Source organism: Aquila chrysaetos, chromosome 3, assembly GCF_900496995.4.
Source record: "Aquila chrysaetos chrysaetos chromosome 3, bAquChr1.4, whole genome shotgun sequence".
NCBI lineage: Eukaryota > Metazoa > Chordata > Aves > Accipitriformes > Accipitridae > Aquila > Aquila chrysaetos.
In genome coordinates this window covers 33,989,957-34,006,599 of record NC_044006.1, presented here as the reverse complement: position 1 = coordinate 34,006,599, position 16,643 = coordinate 33,989,957, and the positions used below count along the sequence as shown (strand labels likewise).

The 16,643-nt window shown below is 39.1% G+C and overlaps 1 protein-coding gene across 5 annotated transcripts in view; it reads left to right on the top strand.

The window, feature by feature from the left end:
- Positions 1–16,643, top strand: part of RBMS3 (RNA binding motif single stranded interacting protein 3) — a 724,729-nt gene that overhangs the window by 701,391 nt on the left and 6,695 nt on the right. For 3 of the 5 annotated variants that reach the window (XM_030009262.1, XM_030009266.2, XM_030009265.2), the window contains 2 exons: positions 10,588–10,668; positions 13,197–13,328. In XM_030009262.1, the coding sequence (XP_029865122.1) occupies positions 10,588–10,668; positions 13,197–13,328 (213 nt within the window). Of the gene's footprint in view, positions 1–10,587; positions 10,669–13,196; positions 13,329–16,643 lie in introns of those variants that run through there. The other 2 variants (XM_030009264.2, XM_030009261.2) reach the window with 1 other exon arrangement.

Sequence of the window (16,643 nt, the reverse complement as noted above, 5' to 3'; positions counted from 1 at the left end):
TTTTCCTTCTTTCTTTTTCTGTTTTGTTCTTCTGCTGTTTTTTTACTTTTTGGTATCTTTCCTCTTCCCCTCCCTCCCTCCCTTGTCATTTGGATGAAATGATGACAAATTGGGAGAGATTCTGTGTAATTTTTACCACAAAGTAAGTTTAGGCATTCAACACTGTAAGCAGATCATTACATGGTAGACAAGCTCATAACATGGCAATATAGTTTGATCCACTTAGCCAGCACCCTGCTAAAAGGCAAGGTTTCTCCTTCAGTTATGCAGCCCTGGAGCTGATGCAGGCTGGTGTGTCTAAGAGATCCTCCCACAGCTGATAATGAACATACTTAGGGGCAGACTCTGTGATATTCTTACTCAGTCACACTCTCAGCAGTAGGGCATTTTAAGGGGACCTTTCTCCCATAAGAATTTCAAGAGTTTGTGGAAAGCAGGAAAAAGGAAGCCCTCACAAAAATGTTTATTATAGCCACCCTCCACAGCCCTGCCTTGTAAGCAAAGCTAATGATCATGTAAATATATTTAAAGATTTTAACAAACCAATTTGTATGCTAATAGAAGCAGCATTTTGTACTGCATTATTTTAAAACATAGTACTTTAAAAGTATTGAAGTTGCCACCAGCCATTAAAGGTTAGTATTCTGTATTATCCCCAGCCTTCCCAAATATGAACATGGCTGATCCTTTTGCCCAAGTTACAGATAGAAGAAGAGCTGGCTGAGCAACATCCATGGTTTCCAGTTTCTGGGAAATTAATCTTATGAAATTTGGTTTCATTCTGATTCATCTTTTAGAAACTCAAAACAAAACAGAAAGATTCTCCCATGAGCCAGAAATTCCAAACAAAAATTAATTTTCAGAAACAATGGTTCATGGTGTTTCCAATATAAAATATACTCCACAAGATCTTGACAGCTGCCAACTGTTTTAAACATCCCTCTCGGCTGCTGTCCTGCTCCATGTCAGCTTTCAGGCAGCAGCTGCAAAGTGCTCCCAGGATTTCATGTTCCAGAGCAGCCTCACCATGTCTGATGCTTTGGGCAGGCTTCCAAATCTCCTAATGAGTCGGCTCACAGGTCTGCTTACTGAAGCTCCTGGGAGCCAAGTCAGAAAACCCCAGGAATGTTGCTTTGGGCAGGCAACTTGGTGGGATTGTCCTGGAAGAAAAGCAAGGTACTGGCTTGAAGACTGAACAGGGACTGCTGGTTCCCGGGTGTGCAGAAAGAGGCAAGGACATTCCAGAGCTTCACCGGGGACTCAGATGGAAGTAGGACTCTCAGGGCTTGCAAACTCCCAACTCAACCACCCCAACTCTGTGTAAAGCAGCCTGGAAGCCCCGAGGGCATGTTTTGCAGGACATTTGGCCACACACACCTGACAGCAGGCTGATTTTCCTTGCATCCTGAGGCATAAGGGCCCAGCATTTCCCAGAGGGAATGTGTTTCCCACTGCCTAAGCCTGGACTTGCAAGTTCACCATAAATACAGGAAGGCCAGCTTTTAAGGCATCCCTAGTGCCACTGTTAGCTTCCAGTGTAAGCCCCAACAGGAACCACAGGTGATGTCTGCAAGGTATTTCGTGCTCACTGAATTGGCAAGTTCTCCATCTCTAGATGCAGGGTACTTGTGGACAGCTGTTTTTTATGAAGTTTTGAGATGGTTTCTTTTCTTTTTTTTAACATTCATTACAATTTACCAAATATTTTGGATTCTAGGGATTTTTTAGAGACAAAGGACTGAGCAATACCATGCTTCAGCTGCTCTTAAGAATGTCCCAGGTGTACTTTGGTTGTGTCATGCTATTATCTTACTACCTTACATCTGTCAGGCATGACTGTATTTTCATGTAGGAGGTGATGAAATTCCTCCTGTTTCTAGGGTAATTAGAAATACTAATATTCAGGTGACTTTCTGTGTGTTTCTACTGTGCTTTTTTTTTTTCTTTTTTTCTTTTAAGTTTGTAATTGTCCTTGCTTTCATCTGCTGCATTCTTGGACAGTTGGCCCATGAGCTGTGCACTCTTATGTCTGGTCTGAAAGAGCAAATGAAAGGTGTATGTGATCGATGAGCAACTGTTATTTAACAAGTCTAAGTGGTTCTCCTGTTGTTTTAACAACAACTTCATCCATATAGTATGGACATTTGCACACAGTAGTCTGCTTCTCTTTAGACTCTTCAAATTCATGGAGATTTAATAGCCTCTGGAAGAGATGTTTACCTCTAGAAAGCAATTATTTGTTCATATAAATGGATATGTTATTAATAATAGCTTAATGTGCTCGTGTTGAGAGTTTCACTGACACATTTATTTACTTACTTATGTTGAAAATATTAAAATGTACAGCTCAGTCTTCCTTCATCTTACTAGCAGCCATTCATCAGGGACTAATTGAAAGAATTGTATTCAGATGGAAATTCCTAAGAATTTCCAACTGAGGGGGTGCACAGAGTATTTTTATGTCAGAAGAAGCAGTTGTAATTCTGCTGCGTCATCCCCTTATTCTTCAGGATACAGGATCTGAAAGAAGAATATAAATGTGACAGAATCTCAGTGATTACCGACCCTGGCTGACCAAGACTGATGCAGTATACTCTTTTGTTATGATATCATCACTATACCCTGGTTTTATATAGAGTGCTGCAGAGAGGACAGTCTGTAATAAATCATGCACTAACTCATGCTCAAAAACGTGCCCCAGAGATCTCATAATGTACATTCACAGAACAGATTCACACGGGGTATTAGAAAAAATAAAAAATGCCCCTTTTGTAGAGAAATGGATAAGAAATGAAAAATTAAGAATTGGAAATACAACAAACCACGAGACTCTTGGTCTTTGTTTTAAGCATAAGAGTAGTCTTGCTCTCTTGCAAACGTACCCATCAGACCCATGGCATTATTAGAATTATGCGAAAAAGCAGTTTTCACATCTTGAGGTGATTCATATATGCAGTCATACATGGAGAATCAATCTACATTTCTGCACAGCCTCCATTGATCCCTGCCTACAGTGGAGGCTTTGTCACGAGGAAGACAGGAGTGAAAATATCATGGGCTTAGGTACACTGACATGGACTACAAGGATCATTGGCACCCTGAGGTCAAGTTCCACACCTGTGTATAAACTGATAAACATAATAAGAACAACTTATTATAAAGAAGTATTCCTATAAGAAGTTTCACATGCCTTTAATGAAAGATACAATCAAAATGGGAACTTAATTTTCACATCCTGATGGGTTTTCCTCCATTTTCTCCCTTTTCAGACATTGGTGAGATATCCGAAAGCGATTTGAGACTTTCACCACGTTCCTTTGTAATGCCAGCCTTTAGACTCTAAGAAGTGGTTAAAGGAATGAGCCAGTTTTTTTATTTATCTGTTTCGATAGACATTCCTGGAGTGCTGTTTGCATTAACTATACTTTTTACAAACACAGGATTTTGTATGCTAGTGAGAGCATGGTGCACAGCTGTATGTGGTGATCTGACTGTTTTCACATTTGTTTACTCTAAATAGTCTTTATCTGATTAGTCCTGATCGCTCTGCTTTAGTAGCAGGCCTGAATTTCAGAAATAAAAAAAGACCTGCTAGCTGTGGCGGGTTTAGCTCATCTGCACTGTTTCTTCTATACCTTTGTATTACTTTGATTTCCAAAGGTAGGTATTTGTGAAGGATGCTTAGAACTCCTGAAGAGAAAAGGAGATTAGTTTGTAAATATAGTTCTTGAAGTTATTATTCTCTCTACCTTCATTTAACTTGCTCAGAGAATTAGGTAACATCTCATTAGGAAGGTTGAAAGGGAAGTGAGGTGTTCCTAAATACGTTTGTATTACTGAGCAGCAGGGAAGGAAGGTTAAATCTTGTAAAGATTTCTATTCTCTGCCTGAACAATGAGTGCAGTGGCCCAGTGATGGGATTCTGTTGAATGACAGTGCTATTCTTGATAGGGCTATGGTAATTGTGTGGTAAAATAGCATTATATTATTATATTTTAGGCCAGGCTGATAATTATTATCAAAAATATTGTAATATATGCGAAAACTCCATATCTTTTATTCTCACATTCTTTAATTGGGAAAAACTAAGATTAATAACAACCATTGAATAATTACAGGATTGAGCTGGAAAATGAGAATGCTTCTGGGTAGCAAAAGATATTTGAAGTTTAAAGTAAAAACTGTGGTGGCTGGATATTGTATTTCATTGAACTGCCTCTGGCGCTGATGAACTGGATGGTCCTCTTCTCATCCTGAGTTCCTGCGTCTCCATGCCAGACTATGGGATAAGAGGACACAGCAAGACAATGTTCTTTTCTATTGGAGAACAGGGTATTTTCAAATGAGAAGGTGGAACCAGGGACAAAAAAGCAGCAGTTTTATTCTACATTTCATTAAAGTTGTAACCACTTCACAATGGTCAAAAAGAGATGCAATTTTTGTTCTTTGCAGGGAAAGAGATTTGAAAGTGGGAGGGCAGGTTTCCTTCATGGGAAAAAAAAAAATATTATAAAAATAAATCCAGCCAACAGTCTCATTTCCTTCAGTTTTCCAGCAATGCAAATGTTTTCACATAATTCTGTTAGTGATGCAGTGTCTAGACTTCTCAGATGGTTTAAAAAAAAAAAAAAAAAAAAAAAAAAAAAAAAAAAAACCACACAAATAAACCCTGGCATTAATTCTGAGAATCCTAAAAAGCTAAGTCATTATCACTGTGCTATAGCTCATGCAGTGATAGGAAACCACAAATAGTCACTGAAGAGCAGGCTCTGGAATCCTTGCTCATTTAAGACGCATGGGTTAGCATTTACTCGTATAAGATGTCCCATTTAATCTCCCTTCAGCAGGCTGCTGTGGTGTAAATGCTTACCAGTATACGCTGGTACAAGGCTTCTGCCATTTGGCTCTCACCTAGGCTCTGTGCCTTCTTAGGAGCATGGCGGTTGATGAAATAAGGAAAGCGATCTTTGATTCTTGCAACAGATATACATTTATATAAAAACAAAGCGAAACACCAGAAAGCAGTATTTGCACATTGATTTTATAAAAGGCCTCTTCTTTAACATTTATTCCTTGCTCATTGCCCCTTGTCCTTAGTCAGCCTACTAATTGTCAGTAAGTGTTGTTCAAGGTTTCCAAATCTACTGCAAACTTATATGTTAATGTCTCATTTTGTAAATCCTTTCTGATTTTCTTTATGCCAGGAAACTTATTCAATGCTGATCAACTGTTGTCACTCTGTAAAATCTCAGAGTACTCACAGTGGCCAAAAGAGTAAACATATATCCAGTAGGTGCCTTCTAATCACAGCTGTGTTATTTTATAGGCAACTAGGCCTAAAAATAGAACTGTATTCTAGGGTGGTTTCTTAAACTTTCTGTTAATGATGATGTTCAGTATTTAAACAAAGTGTGTAGCCAAAGTCTTCTGGTGGTGTAAATGAAATTGTTTGGTCTTGCAAGAGGCACTCGCTCTTTCAGGCACTTGTCTCAGCTGACATTCAGTAACTAATAGCTGTTGTAAGACGTGTTTGCTATGTATCTCAGCCGTTAGGCACTTCCCTGACTGCATTAACCTGAGCCCAAGAAAGGCAGGCCAGAGGCAGACTAGGGCAAATGAATAAATGGACAGTACCTGTGCCATATTCTCGATATAAAAGCTCCTGCAAATTCCCTGCAGGTCTGCCTTTGACGGGTGAAACGTGTTATTCTACTGCAACATGCTCCCTTACTGTGCTTGGTGCAGGCAGCTGCCTTCCTCCTGTTTTTTTCTCCCCAATGCCTTCCACCTTTATGGGTTTAGTGTTTGCTGCAGGCTTAACATGAGTCTTGCTGAAGCCAGGCTGGGTTACCTCACTGTTTGCAGATCTGTAGGAACTGATGTTGCGCTCTGAATTAAACATGATCCTTCTCACAGTTTCATTTTGTCCCCTCAACCGACCTCCTCATTTGTTACCTCCTTTCGTTTAACTCTTTGTAGTCACGGAGGTTAATATCTGAAAGGAGAGCAGAGGTGTAAGTGTATATTGCTACTCTCTCATTTTCTAGCTATATATTTTTTCACATGCTTAAGCAGTTTCAAAAAGGTAAAAACAAAAATCCCATTGGACAAGGTGTGAGTGGAATTGTTAATGTAGCGTGTAGGCTAAATTGGTGCCCTGATAAATGCAGTCAGGCATTGTAAAGCATGCGTTATATTATAATACTGCACATCCTCAGTGCTGAGAACATGTATTCTGTATACTGTATGAAGAAAATAATAGTTTACAAACAAATTAAGAGCATGGTGCCACCAGCAATGTCTCTTTTTTTTCTGTAGTAGAAATTACCAGCTTTTAAAGGTTCAGAGTGCCAAAAAAGCTCCCTTATACCCTCCAGATCCATCATCTCTGCCTGTAGAGTCACTATTCATTTTACTGTCAGAAATAAGCAGCTTCTACTTTTAGACCCACAAAGCCTGTACAGTTGTACAAGAATGAACAGTGTTTTCTTTTGCCTTGCACATACTTTGTTGAATGGCCGATCACATTACAGCTCAAGAATCTTTAATCTTGATGGAAACATATGGCAAAGAAAGAATGGATTTGGATTTTTCAGATTCTCTCATTTCAGTGCTTACAATACTAATATTTAGTGGAATTAGCTGGGTACTGCTAAGCTAAGCATGTAAGTCATGCTGTCTCTCACACGTACATGTGGATAAGGAACTTTAGTGAGTGTGGTTCATGGAGAAAATAAATCTCAGTGATGGTCTTCTGACAGAGATGTCTGTCTTTGCCATCTGCCTACTTCCAAGTTACATTAGTTTCCTTAGGTAGGTGGGAAGCCATGTGCAGACTATGTACATCTACAGGACCTGTGGTCCCCATGGAGTTGCATCACTACTGAGTCCCTCAGCTAAGGGATGTCCTTAGAGCAGAATCTTCATCCTGAGTGGTCCTAACCAGGGCAGATATAAAATGTTTAACTTTTCTTCTGAATCTCACAATTCTTTCTGAAGCTCTTTTCCACCTCCCAGCATGGGCAGCACTTACTCCAACACATCCAACACACACTGTTTTACAGAATAGCTAGGTAAAGTGTCTGGGGGATCCAGGGAGAGACATAGATTGCAGTGGGCTCAGTGTGTGCTGGGTATGGAAGCTACTGAAAAGCAGTGTTCAGGAAGCTTTCTGCTAACAACCAACTGTGAATATCCATGACAAGATATTCAACTTTTGCATTATCCAATGCCATTGATGTAAGTATTGACACTGACATTGTGCCTTAGCACTATGTAATCTTCAATGTGTTTATCCTGTGAGATCAGAGAGGTAGGATTATGTAGCTCATAAAGGAAAGAAATACATGCGAACTTGCTGGAGCTAATGTCAGTTATAACAAAAATTAATCTGTCCTCCTTTTTCATTATACTGTTAGTAAACAAACTAAACTAAAGCAGCTTCTCAGCACTAGGCTTCCCATGGTGAAAACTGATCCAGCAGGGCAGACACTCCTGAATTCATGTGGTCTCAGCTGGGACTCCCTGTGCATGTGAGGGGACTTTAGATACTTAAGTCCAATTGTGTATCTCTGAGGACTAAGCCCTAGTTGTCTTACAGTTTTATAAGGTTTTTTTACAGAAGCCTCAATGGATCCTTAAGTGAGAGTCTGGAGACTGAGAGTCAGTTCCAAGCCCTGATAACTTGTTTAATTGTTGACCTGGTTACTCTTGTCTGAAATGATGAGGGTATCTTTACATTCATAAAGATGAGTACAGTAAATATGTTTGGATATTCCACTGAAGGGCACAGTATGTGTACCTGTAATACAGACCAGCCTGCTGCTGTGTGGTCAAGGCCCAATAGTTAAGCAGTAGTACTCTGTAGGATTGAGCCTTGGCTAACTTCTACTAGGACCAAATTCTTTGCCACAAAAACTGTGACTTCATTTATGCCACTGGTGGAACTAATTTGGCTCACATCATTTGTTTCAATTGTAGAGCTCTAAATGATTTAAACAAAAGGTTGAACCACCATTACAGTGGACATTTAGACAGGCAGAATATGTTACATACAGGGGAGAAGCCACATTCCTACAGTTCTTCAGGGAATCTGGCAAGTAACTAGACAGCTTTGGTCTCTAGCACTGTAAATCACCTGCTGTTTGGCTGAATTCAGTTAAAATTCTTGCAAAAAAAAATTAAACTGGGAAAGTATGGGGAGGTGTGAGTGTCTGGAAAGACCAGGGCAAGCAAGGGTTAGCCCAGGCCACCAGTCACACTCAAGTCAACAGAACAGTTTCCCCTAGAGATTGTGTAGCAGTGAAGGAAGCAAAGTGAAGTATTCTGACAAGTAAGATCATGATCTGCCTCAAGAGGAAAACAGTAACAATAGAGGTAAGAAACTGCACCAGAGCGGCGCTTGCAGAGTCAGCAAAGAAAGGCACCAGTTAATTCCCAGACCGTTTCAATTGTGCTACAGAACTCAATGCCAAAGGATTTTGTAAAAGGTGGAGTGGTCTGAATTAAAAGACAGTTGAATAATATGATATTTGTGTATTAAAACTCATTTGTGTTTTTATGTAAGGTAAGAGAATGTCAGACAACGGCGTCTTGTAAGAGTCTGAGCGTTGATCTTCTGCTGAGTTCAGGGAAGAACTTGGAGGAAGTCCAAGCTGAATGAAGCCACTTTATTCTTTAAATTAATGCTTTTAATTAAAATCTGTATATATTTGTCCAAGTGAAGCTAGCCTGCATAGGTGTTTAAAACCCTCGTAGGTCTTTGCAGAACTAGAAGAATGAGTGCTTCAGGGTTAATGTTAAATATTGACACATTTAGAACAATGCTACCCAGCAGATGTCGTCCCAACATGTGACGGCAACATTGCAAAGCAGAATGAATGAAGCGGAAGCGGCTCTGGAACACCCTGCTGTAACATTCTCATTAGCTCCTAATCCGTAAGGCAGGAGAATAGCCCAACTGTACTGAGTACAATAGGGATAGTTGGCCTAATGTCTTTGGTGGGTTAGCATTCATAAAAAAACTATTGAATTCAATTCTCTTTCTGAAGAACAAGGAAAAGGAGCTGCGGAAAAACATGGCCTTGATACAGGCACACAGACACTGGGGACTGTCCCGCCTCTTTGCTCAAGTTAAGGAAAACACCGTACATTTTAGCAAAAATATTGTAATGGTTTTCAACACAATGTGTTACTCATATTGCAAGTATACATTCTATGTCACGTATGTTCCTCACTGATTTTTTTTTTCTATACAAAACAATTTCATTTAAGTAATTTTTTTACTTCTACTTGAATGAAGACTTCAGAATTTAGCTGTGGGATTCTTAAATATGCCATTCTCATTCCCTAAGGCCTTTCTCCAGCATTGCTGCAGACTCTGCACCCCACTATGCAATTTCATAATGCATGTTTGTGACAGGCATATCAAACCATCCAGTCAGTTTAGAATTGAGGTGAGAGAGTGCTTTAAATGTAAATTTTACTATAAACAGCAGAATAAAATCTTGCAAGCACTTCCTAGCTCTGCCAGGAAGCAAAGCTATATTTAACTCATTTTAAAATTCATCAAATACATTCTGGCCTGATTCAGATCTTCGGTGTGTCTTTGAAGATAACATGTAGTGGAAGTGTCACACAGTCAGTAGTTGTGGATTGGGCACATTCTGAGATTCTTGTCAGTGAGGACATGCAGTTAGGACTGGATTGTAGAAAGAAAAGTATGTATAGATCTGACGACTTAATATTGATAGTTTATTTGAAGGTTTGAACAATATCTGTTGCATTCAGTTCAAGAGCTTTTTAAGAAGTGCTGTATATAAAGACATAAGTGCCATACCAATAGCAAAATGCACATGCATTCCTGAATTTTAAAAAAGATTGTCTTGTAGTGCTTGGGAGAGACAGTATTTTAGAGAAACTAATACAAAGTGTTGCTATAATAATAATTTGCAGAATTTTCAAAATGCATAGAAAAGATCCCTGGATATTAAGAATAGGCCATGAGAATTAGCTAGGGATTTTGTGTACAAAAGGAGAAACTCCCAGATACATCTTCCTCTTCCTTTATTTTTCCTGATTTGGATTGCACCTCCCTGCAGCTTTGTATCCCTGTAAACTCAACTGCTGTATTGATAGGGTTAAATATAGACTGGAATAAACCTGTCAAATTTCATGCTTCATTTTTTGTATGTGTCATTAGATAAGATCAATAAGACTTCAAAAGATTGTTTAGACTGTTTTTGTATCTGTAACTACTATATATATGCTGCTATTGTGTCTCTACTGGTTTTTAAGTAAGTAGGAGTCTCTCAATTTCAGAAGCCATGTGAACAGTCTGAATCTATCAGCAAGATGTTTGCTATTGCATATATTCAGATATGACCTGACTTTGAAGTTCAAGATTATGATTTTTAATAGCTAGGTAATTCCTACCATTGCCTAAAATCCTTAATTAAAAGAAATAATAAGCTATACACCAACCAAAGAACTCTGAACAGGAAATTGAAACAGCGTCATGCTTCTAATATGGTTTTACACATCTTGACTGTGGTTTTCTAATGTTCATTTGCCTTTGATTTGTTCTAGTACATGACTGCTGCTGCACCTATGCAAGGGACCTACATTCCCCAGTACACTCCTGTGCCTCCAACAGCTGTCCCTATCGAAGTAAGTTTATCTCCATCCATGAAAGTAGAGTGAAGGGGTAGCAGAACTCTTATCTATTATGCCTCTTTGCACCTGTTGTTTGAAAGGGGCCTGAAGTTACTTTATGGAATGGTGGCTGGAAGCTTCCAGCTTTTAAAATTAGGACTGCGCATTTCTTTCTCTTTTTCTTTTCTTTCTCCTTGTTTTTTCTTCTCCTCACCACCCCCCCCCCCTTTTTTTTTTTTTAATTATTTGCAAGGGCTCTTGTTTTGCTTTTTTTTTTTTTTTGTACAGCAGGACATGGAATAAAACATCAGTGATTATGACTATTTTTTCCCCATGTACTTGGGAGGGAGATGGGAAGAGGCAGGAAAACAAACCCAGCAGGCAGACCACGAACCCAAAAGAGATTCCAAGAAGAGAAGGTTGCAAGAGGGTTTGCTGCGGTCCTTAGCAAGTTTAGGTAATTGCTGAAACATTTAGCCACCAGAAAAAGTGATTGAGCAATGGAAACCTTCCTCTTGTATATACAGACATGGAGGATGCTGCACTGACTGAGTGCTTTTCATCCTTGAGGAAGGATTCGCTCCCTCCCTCCTTGGGGCTGAGTCATGCTGATGACATTCTAATGAGTAAGTATTTACTCAACCCTGTAGACCACAAGCTGCCGGGAGAGCGTCAGCTTGGCCTCCACTTCTGTGAAGCTTCATAAGGGCCGCTGAGCACAGCGAGAGGAGGGAGCCTTGGCATCCTCTTACCTGTGTGCTTCTCTTTGGTGCTACCCTCTTTTATTAATAACTTCTCCCCTACGCTGGGGTAATGTGAGGAGTGCCAGGGTCTCTGTACTTCTGTCTTCGGCTGTGTGGACTTTGGAGTTTGTGCTGTTACTACTCTGTGCTTTGAGGATGCTGAGTTAGTGGTACTGTTGGCATGGCTCCACCAGCAGTCAAGTTTTCCTGGTTCTGCCAGTTCTTTGCAATTACTGAGATTCCCAAATGAGGTCCCACAGGAAAGGCTGATACTGTTCTGTCATACTGAGCTGGTCATGTTTTAGTCTTTTTTTGCCTCGGGATAATTTTGCCCTAAACCTTGTTTGTTTACAAATGGGCCATGGGTGCCTCTATTCAATTGCCATTCTTAGGTATTAAACTGGGCATATACAAATCTGAATTTAAAGGACATGGTGGGCTGGAGAGTGGCTCATACAGCAGTACTGGCTGCAAACTGTGCTGACCAGTGTGAATAAGAAATTAAGTTAATTCTTCCTGAGCCCTCCTCCCCATCGCCCACTGGTATATTCATGCCTGCTAAAGTGACATGATGCCGTAATTATCTACTAGAATAATCAAAATATTATCTGAATATATAGCCTGTCTTACTCCGATCCAGTGATGATGATTATTGTTAATGTTTATCTGTATTCATGTAGCATCATGAACCAGGACTCTACTATGCTGGATGCTTCACAAGCAGAGATCAAAAAATAGTCTCTGCCCCAGAGAGCTTAAAATCTCAAGACAAGATGGACAAAAGCAGAAGGAAAAAGATAAGGAAGTAGACAGAAAAAGATAATATTGACAGTTTGTTAAGCAATAGATATGAAGCATTTCTGAAAAATGAAACTGGTATTTTTAACAGATAATTTCAAATAAACTACCTGTTGTTTACACAAGACTCAAATAAAAACAAAGCAAGTGCTTTGTGCTCCCTCTTCTGGCTCTGTTGTGTGCAATACAGTAGTAAAGCATGTTCCCTGAAGAGACCTGCTAGTGTTACTCATGTGACCAACACACCAAGCATGAAAGTAAAGGAAAGAAAATATAGCTTGCTTTGAAAGCATACAAGAGCACTTAAAAATAATATTATTCAGACTGTCTAAATAGGATAAGAAATAGTGCATAATGTTAAATTCATACATATCTTTTCTGTGATATCTTTTTTGCAAACGTATAAATAAAACTTCATTGGAGCTTTGACTTAAAAGATGAAAGTCTTTAGTGTGAAGTAAATTTATTTTTGAAGGGAAGCAGTGTGTAGAGGAGTACAGTATTTTTCTGAGGCAGCTAAAATTCTGTTGGATGTGTGCTAAACCAGAGAGCGGTGGGCCTAGATTCTGCCTTTATCACATTGCAAATCAAACAAAATAAGTGTGAACTCGCTGTGAAGTTGGGGTAGGTAAGTGAAAATCAGAAGAGCCATACATATGTTGTAACAAAGACAAAAGGTAAAATCCAGACTCCACTGAAGTCAGAAGTTTTGCCTCTGGCTTTGAATGGGCAGGGAACTGCCCTCAAAGGTGGAGGTGTTTTCCACTGCAGCCTGTGAGAGCAAAGTACTACAGGAGTTGGTATGCTAAGGAAGCTTCTTGTTGCTGGATTAGCTCTTTAAAACTGATGGAGTTTGTTGTGTTAGCATGTGGTTCTGCTATCTCAAACTCTGTTGACCTCTAGAGAAATACAGGAATGGTGAGCTGGTGCTGAGCTCTTTTATGTAATTCACTGCAGTGAGTAAAATTAGTAATTTTTTCATGTTCTCATTTGATTCCCTAGGGTGTTGTTGCTGATACTTCTCCACAGACAGTAGCATCTTCATCACAGGAAGCCAGTGGTCAACAGCAACAGATGACAGTGGAAACATCCAGTGAACATGCGCCTGCATATTCTTACCAACAGTCTAAGTAAGTAGGCATACACTTTGTAACTAGAAGATTTTGTTTCTTGATTATAGCGGGCCAAATTCTACTCCCCATTTCAGCAATATGAATTCTGAGTTGCTTCATTAAGTTCAGATGAATTCTGGATATATAGCAGTGTAATTAGCAAAAGGTTTTGGCTGGTGGCCTCACCTTTGCAAAATGTCCTTGAGTTCATGCCTGCAAAGATATGATCTCTAACTGTCTGCTGCTTTTGTGGACTCAGAAGGATCTCAACAACTGTGTTAATCATCATGCTAGGCTAAAGCAGCACCTGGCATCAGAGGTTAAAAAGAGGGCTTAAATTTTGCAATGGTGAAAGTATTGGCACAGTACACATGTAAAGGCTTCTTCCTGAAAGTGTAGCTAATGAAGCACTATAAATTGCCCCAAGTTGGTATTTGTAACTATGTAAAACTGGTGCTGTGCAGACACTGAGTGGGCAGGAACTGGAAATGGAAGAAGGGATAAGAAAGGGATGGAGAGAACCACTGCTCTGTCTTTCCCCTGTCCTCTGCTCCCTTTCTTGGCTTCCTATGGAATACCTTGGAAAATTCAATATTTATACACTGGCAGCTGGATCTAGAACTCCTAAAGAGTCCCTTCATCCTCAGAATAGTCCTCAAAACATTCCTCTCTGTGACATTAAAACTAATCCTCACAAAGGGAAGGTTACTTAGTGACAGGGTACTCATTGGGACTGATCAATGTTGGACAGATTCTAGGAAGGAGCCCAAACCCAATCCTTTATTAATACACGTGTATTGAACACCCACATCACTGTGAAAAGAGAATTACACTTTTTTTTTCTTGGGGAAGGAAGCAGACAAATAGCCAGACAAGAAATATGTTAGATATGTCAGTCAATGCATGATGACGTAGTAGTTATAGAGGCATAAGATATGTGCTGGTATAGGAAAGATTAGAATTATACCAATCTGTCAATTGCTATACTTCATCTTTGACCTCTGGAAGTGGAAGATGCATTTATTTGTCTAACATATGAGTAACAAATGGTTTCAGATCACACAATGTCCCTTTTTGACCGCCATAAAACGTAAAACCTCACTATTTATTATATCATGCCAATATTTGTCTACATGTACATATTACAAAAGCAATTGATCACAAGCTTTTTGTTGATGCACCCAACTGGAGCCACAGTCTATGCATGTGTATCCCTTCTAGGTATCAGTCTCTCTAGCACCTGTAAATAAATGATGGCAAAATACTTACAGAATATAACGGGCAAAGAGAGAAATATATGTGACCGTCCCATCCTGTTGGCTTGTTTTGATGACTCTGTTCTGTAGGGGTTTGATCTGACCATTCCTGTGTTCCAGTTCCCTTTCGCTTAAGTCTCAAAGCAGAAGGACTTAGGCTCAGAAACACTCATAAAGTAGCTGTGATCAGCAGATTCTGGCATTTTTCACACATAGGAGGAAACTACATTGCATTCTTTATTGAAATTGGTGCTCTGTTTCTTGCCAGTGTGGTGAATTCCCACCTTCTCTGAGAATGAGATCCCTCATCTTTCCTTGTCAGCTACTGCCTTTTTGCAATGATGGATACACTTCTAATGGCACTGACATTTATATTCAGAGGAATTGCTTTCTTTTTTAATCACACAAGCAGATCCACTACAGATTTTTTATTATGATTATTTTCAGTATTTTTTTCTGAAATGTGCCCTCTATTTATATCTGCCAGTTGTGGACAGAAATGCAAAGTGTGGGAAGCTGTAGAAATAAACCAAAATATATACAATCTCTGTCTTAAAAAAATAACTTCTGCCGGAATATCTCAGTAACCTTTAATATAAAACCAAGTGAAGTTATTTTGTAATTAAAATATAGTTTTATTAATCTGCTCTTCAAAGGGCGTATTTATTAATAGCAAGCATCGTGCCCAATATACAACAGCTGTTTTCAAAGTGAGATGAGAGGAAGTAATTAACATGACCAGACAATGATTTTGTCAGATATAGGCAAAGGCAGACACTATAAAAATTATTTCATAGGAGTTGACCAGTCAGGAGAAAAGTTATAAGAGTATATTTCATTATATTTCTTTTCCTTGCAACAATCATGAAATTGCAGGCAACAAGGGAGAGGCAATGTACTCAGAATGAACTGGGTGGTATAAGGACTATACTGTCTTTGTAAGTAAAAATAAACCACAAGACTTAAAATTTGAGTTCCACTTTTTAAATCAGCACACATGTTCTTTATTTAATATTCTGGCTGCTGTACTTGAGGATCCCACCTCTAGATGTTCAGAAATGATAACTTCATGTCAAAACCTGGCTACCTATTGTGTAGCGATATAGGAGAAACAGCCCTTGGTTTCTGAGCAGAGGACTTAACTCTACAAGGAAATCACGTTAATTATTTTAGACCCATACTCCCTTTTTTCCTTGTAAATCTTTAATTTTGCACATAAAAGTGTGAAATTTATGAAGTGCAGATAAATGGAGATCCTTCCCCCTGGAAAGTGTAGTCTGTTACCTCTAAGCAAAACTCTGCTGGACAACATACTCTGATTTTAAATGTGGAAAGAATTACATTTTTCTGGAGCCTTTTGTGGGCAAACTCAATGCCAGGTTAGATTAAAGAGTGTGTGCTGTGACCCTTCGGTGGAATTGGTCTTTCATACATATGGTGGCCACTCGAGCCAGAGGGGCAGTAAAACTGAACAAGGTGAGCTATTCAGCTCGAGTAGTCCTACCAGAAGTTATGCATAGAAAACCCTAAGAAAATAATTAATTCTTGCTTTCCACATAAATCTGTTGTTACATTCAAAATATTAATTTTCAGGCTTCATGCAATGAAAAAGTCCTTTGGTAAATTTAATACTTAAAATTGCAGTTAGTTTTATGTTTACCATCCCAGAGAAATAGTTCTGTGGCAAATGTTATGTCATCAACATTCTTCACAATTTAACTCCTAATATTAAAATTAATTTTAAACTAAGCAAGACACATGCGTTAATGCTTGCAAAACGAAAGGTGCTGGATGTTCTTGTGTTGAACTTCATCTGGAAAAGGGTTTTTTCCATGCAAGTTTTGAGGACTGTAGGAAAAGCAATAGCTAACCCTTACTGATAGCCATAGACATGAAAACAGCGGTTTTATGTAGGTTCTGCATCTCCCCAAAGATCTCATATAGTCTTGCTAAGGTAAGTTTGATGTGACATATCTTTAAATGACATGAAACCTCAAAAATACAAAATGAGAGTTATCTTCTCTAAGAAAAAGGTTGATAGTTTAGCTTATTCTCTGTGCTAAATGTAAAAAGATTTGACA